At 42.3% G+C, this 5000-nt stretch overlaps 1 protein-coding gene across 9 annotated transcripts in view; it reads right to left on the bottom strand.

The window, feature by feature from the left end:
* Nucleotides 1-5000, bottom strand: part of CASK (peripheral plasma membrane protein CASK) — a 496380-nt gene that overhangs the window by 255253 nt on the left and 236127 nt on the right. For all 9 annotated transcript variants that reach the window (XM_076212777.1, XM_076212770.1, XM_076212774.1 and 6 more), the window contains exon 3: nucleotides 1291-1482. In XM_076212777.1, the coding sequence (XP_076068892.1) occupies nucleotides 1291-1482 (192 nt within the window). The remainder of the gene's footprint in view (nucleotides 1-1290; nucleotides 1483-5000) is intronic.

Here is a 5000-nt window from a genome sequence, read left to right as displayed (position 1 = left end):
GTTCTTTTCAAAGAGGTTTATGACTTCACTGTGGGTGGTCATATTTGCTATATCATGATTTCGGGTTCGAGACCCTTCTTCAGTAGTTCTTAGGAACATTCTATCTGGTCAGGATAAGAATTATTCCGATGTTATATCTAATTATGTTACTTTATTCTACTTAAATTTTTATACGTGCTCTTCACTGGGAGTGGTTACCGGTCACCAGATAGAGGTTACCTGGTAATTCAGGCAGTGATGAAATGTCACGTGCTGGGGGAAGTCTCCTACTTCGTGATGTGAGAAAATGCCCTACGTTTGGGCTTGTAGCGTTCTCGTCTTGAGCTTGGATTTGTGGGGTTATGTCTAATGTTTGGGTCTGTGGCGATTTGTCTTATGCTTGGAAGGGTCCTAAGGTCATCTGCTTGAATATTTAGATTTGAGCTCATTTCTTATTATGTTTAATGCTTCTAAGATTGGGAGGCGTCTGTCATCTGTACATATTTCCAAAATATCAGTGTATTGTTCTAGGATGTTTTTTGTTAATGTTGTGCCATGGACTTCTCTGAAATGGTTTCTAGTGACTCCTGATGTCAGGTGGTATGAAAAGCTTCACAGTTCCCTCGTGCACAAGTAAACCTATAGATGACGTGATTTCTGAAGTTCCTTTCTCTCTTGGCGGAGGGTGTTGAAGAAAAAAGGTGACAACTCACCACAGACCCAAGCACAAGACATAACCCCACAAATCCAAGCCCGAGACAAAAACGCCACATGCCCAAGCACAGGACATTTTGTCACAACACTAAGTCGGAGGCTACCCCTAGCACGTCACATTTTATCACTGCCTGAGTTACCAAGTAACCTCTCCCAGGTGACCGGTAACCTACCCCCTTAAAGAGCAAGTATAGAAATCTAAGTACATAAAATTACATAATTAGATATAATACCGGAATAATTCATATCCTGACCAGATAGAATATTCCTAAGAGGTACTGAAGAAGGGTCTCGAACCCGAAATCGCGATATAGCAAACATGATCACCTACAGTGAAGGCATAATCCTCCTTTCAAAGGAACATAAGTCCATAGTAAGACAAATAGTAAATACATAAGAAAATAATAAATGCATAATGAGGCACCACTTTCAATGAAGTATGTATGAGAGAAAATCTCCTGCCCATATATATTATTAATATGCACACATACATTATGCACACACTACTACCTTCACTACACAAACAAAACACTACAAACCCCTCAAAAAAAAAAAAAAAAAAAAATTCCCACCCCAGGCGAACCAAAATCCACGTACCATGGGTTCGTCCGAGTTCTTCTGAAACTGGACCAGTCTGACTCTGGTGATGTTCTCCATGTCCACGTCGCCGTTGGCGCCGTCCACCTCGTCCCCCCCGTTCAGGTAAGGCAGGAGCGGAGGGGGCGTGACTCGGATGGCATCGTCCCCATAGACTTCGTGTGCCACCACATCATGGGCCTGCAGCAGCGCCTGCATGCGTACATACACACGCCGCGTTAGTAGCAAGCCAGCCGGGACGCAGGGCGGGGCTCGTGCTCGGGTCGGGTGGTGGTAATGGTGGTGGAAGTGGTGGTGGAAGTGGTGGTGGAAGGTGGTGGCAGAAGATGTGACTGAGGTGGTAGAGGTGGTAGAGTTGGGCGATGTGGTAGAGGTGGTAGTTGGGCGATGTGGTAGAGGTGGTAGATGTAGTGGAAGTGGTAGAGGTGGTAGATGTAGTGGAAGTGGTAGAGTTGGGCATTGTGGTAGAGATGGTAGATGTAGTGGAAGTGGTAGATGTGGTTGAGGTGGTAGAATATATGAATGAGGTGGTAGATGTGGTAGATGTAGTAGGGATGGTAGATGTGGTTGAAGTGGTAGATGGTGGTGGTGGTGATAGATGTGGTAGAGGTGGTAGATGTAGTGGAAGTGGTAGAGTTGGGCGATGTGGTAGAGGTGGTAGATGTAGTGGAAGCGGTAGATGTGGTTGAGGTGGTAGAATATATGAGTGAGGTGGTAGATGTAGTAGGGATGGTATATGTGGCTGAAGTGGTAGATGTGGTGGTGGTGATAGATGTAGTAGATGTGGAAAATGTAATAGAGATGGTGGTAGAAAATATAGTAGAGATGGTCGTAGAAAATGTAGTAGAGATGTTGGTAGATGTTTTAGTTGTAGTAGAGTTGGTAGATATGGTGATATATGTGGTAGTAGATGTAGTAGAGATGGTGGTAGATGTGGCAGAAGTGGTGGTGGAAGATATACTCGTAGTAGAGGTGATGGTAAAGATGTCGTAAAGATGGTGGTAGAAAATGTGGTAGAAATGGTGTTGGATGTGGTAGAGGTGGTGGTATATGTTGTATATGTAGTGGTAGATGTGGTAAGGATGGTAAATGTGTTGGTAGATGTAGTGGTGGTAGAAGTGGTAGAAGAGGCGTTAGAAGTAGTAAAGGTGGTAGTGAAAGTGGTAAGGGTAGTAGGGGTGGTAGATTTGGTAGGGATGGTAGATGTGGTATGGGTAGTAGATGTGGTGGTGGTAGATGTGGTGGTTGTAGATGTGGTGGTTGTAGATGTGGTGGTGGTAGATGTGGTGGTGATAGATGTGGTGGTGGTAGATGTGGTGGTGGTTGATGTGGTACAGATGGTAGAAAGTGGTAGAAGTTGTCGTAGAAGTGGGTGGTAGATTTTATAAATGTGGTAGAATTGGTGGTAAAAGTCGTGAGTGATTGTAGAACTAACGTGGTAATGATGGCGGTAGATATGAGGAAATATGTGGCAGTAGTTATGTTGTTGCTATATGTGATAAATGTGGTGATAGAGAATACAGGCGTGGAAGTGGTGTTGGTGGTAGATGTTTTGGAGATGGTGGTAGTAATAGTGGTAGAAGGTGGTACAATGGTGGTAGTGGAACATGAGGTGGATATAGAAGATGTGGTTGAAGTGGTAGATGTGTTGGTGTATGTACAGGTAGATGTGGTAGAAAACTTAGATTAAGAAAAAATGTGGTAGAAATGTGAAAGAAAATGGTAGAATATACGGTGGGAGATGTGGTAGAAAGAGTGGTTGTAAAATATGCGAGAGAAAACGTCTTTGTAAAAAATGTGGTAGAGGTAGCTCATTGTGGTAGTAAATATTTTGGTAGATATGGTAGTGGTGATGTTAGATGTAGTGGTAGATGTGGTGGTATATATTGCAATGGTAGAGAATGTTACGTTGAAGTGGCAGGTGTCAGTACGTAGCAGTAGATGTGACAGATGTTTTGGTAGTAGATATGATGGTAGATAATGTGATGGTAGAAGAAGTGGTAGGAACTGTGGGATAAGTAGACAAGGTGGTAGCAAACGTGGTAGTTATGGAGGATATGGTGGTGGTAGTGGAGGGTGTGGTAGAGAGGGTGGAGGATGCAAGTGTATTGTGAATTCAGAGGAGCTCACAAAATCTGATGTACTGTTCAATGTTCAGGAAAAGATGTTTATAGAGTCTGGGAAAGACGATGTCTCGATGTGAGAGGGATCCTGAGGTTGAATAAGAAGGAACTACGAGTTTGAGAATTTGTAAGTGATTTCGTGTATGGACTTGCGTGCGTGCGTGCGTGTGTGTGTGTGTGTGTGTGTGTGTGTGTGTGTGTGTGTGTGTGTGTGTGTGTGTGTGTGTGTGTGTGTGTGTGTGCACGCACGCGGACTTGTGCGTATTTATGCACGCAATCCGTACATGCACAATATCATAATGTTAATAATTATATGATATGTATGTCAAAAGGTATCTGAAAATGGGCAATGTATATGGATGGATTATGTATTGTAGGTTCTGATGAAAGTTGTGGTTGGGGAAAGTATGGTAGAGACTAGTACAGTATGCAAATTTACTTCGGTTGAAACCTTTAACACAATATATACATATCTAATAACTATTTTAGAAACGTATGAATAATAGTGACTTGTACAAAATTACTTCTAATTATCGTAACAACACGTTTAGTAAAGCGACTATATTTATAATTTTTCGAGACAATGATTGATGATATTTCATCAATTGCAGAGATATATGATGTTTGGTTGTTTCTATAAGAAGAATATTTTTCATGAATTTCCATCTCAATCAAATAGATCCCCAATTTGATGGTAATATGTATAGTGGGATGAGAAAGGATCTTCCTGGTTGATAAAACATGGGAAGATTGTTGTGGATGTAGGGTTCTAGTTTTTTAAGCTTAGAATATCTGTAGATTAGAGTAGTAAGTTTTGAGTAATTAATATATTTGAAGGATTTTGGATTGTGATAAGGTTGTTAGGGTATGACTTCATATATTTATGGGAAGAGAAGGTTGATGGGTTTGAGATGGGGATGGATCTGAGGCATTGGTTGGAGTAAGACGGAGAAGAAGTAGAAGAATGTGTTGAGACTATTGTCAATTGATTGGTTTGGGCTACTTGCCATCTTGGAAAGGCGGTCGAAATAGGGTGTAAACCTGTTGTTCTGGGTTTGCGAAGTTTGGGTTAAATTACTGTACAGGTGGTTTAGTGTGTTGGGGGGTAAAAATGAATGTTTGTTATGGTCAAGATCTTGAAAAGAGTTTCTGTGGTTTAGAGTCCGTGAGTGTCAGGTAGATGAGACGAAATAGTAAATGGAGTGAAGAGTGAGGGGGGGTTTGTGTGGAAAGGGGAAAAGGGGGGACTGAAGAAGAGGTACACGAGGAGAAGAGAACAGGAAGGAAGCAGCAGAAGCTTTGCATGGGCAATGAAGAAGAAGCAGGACGAAATGCAGGAGGAGAAGAAAGGTCTGACAAACGTAAAGAGACAACAAGAAAAGAAAGAACGAAAAAAATGTCGCATGTGACGAATATAGGCGAGATGTTTTGTTCTATGTACAGGGCCATAAAACCTGCGTGTTAGGGGGGAAAGGAAAATGGGTCTTAAGCAAGACTACAGAGAACGTAAGATCGTTTGCAGTTAGCCTGGAAGCTACTGTGGTTTTGGAAAGGCGGCGAGGGTATGAGGAGCGGTTATGACCAGCG

The sequence above is a fragment of the Oratosquilla oratoria genome, chromosome 30 (assembly GCF_046742065.1).
Source record: "Oratosquilla oratoria isolate Oo_2021 chromosome 30, ASM4674206v1, whole genome shotgun sequence".
Lineage (NCBI taxonomy): Eukaryota > Metazoa > Arthropoda > Malacostraca > Stomatopoda > Squillidae > Oratosquilla > Oratosquilla oratoria.
This window is presented reverse-complemented; position numbering and strand designations above follow the sequence as displayed.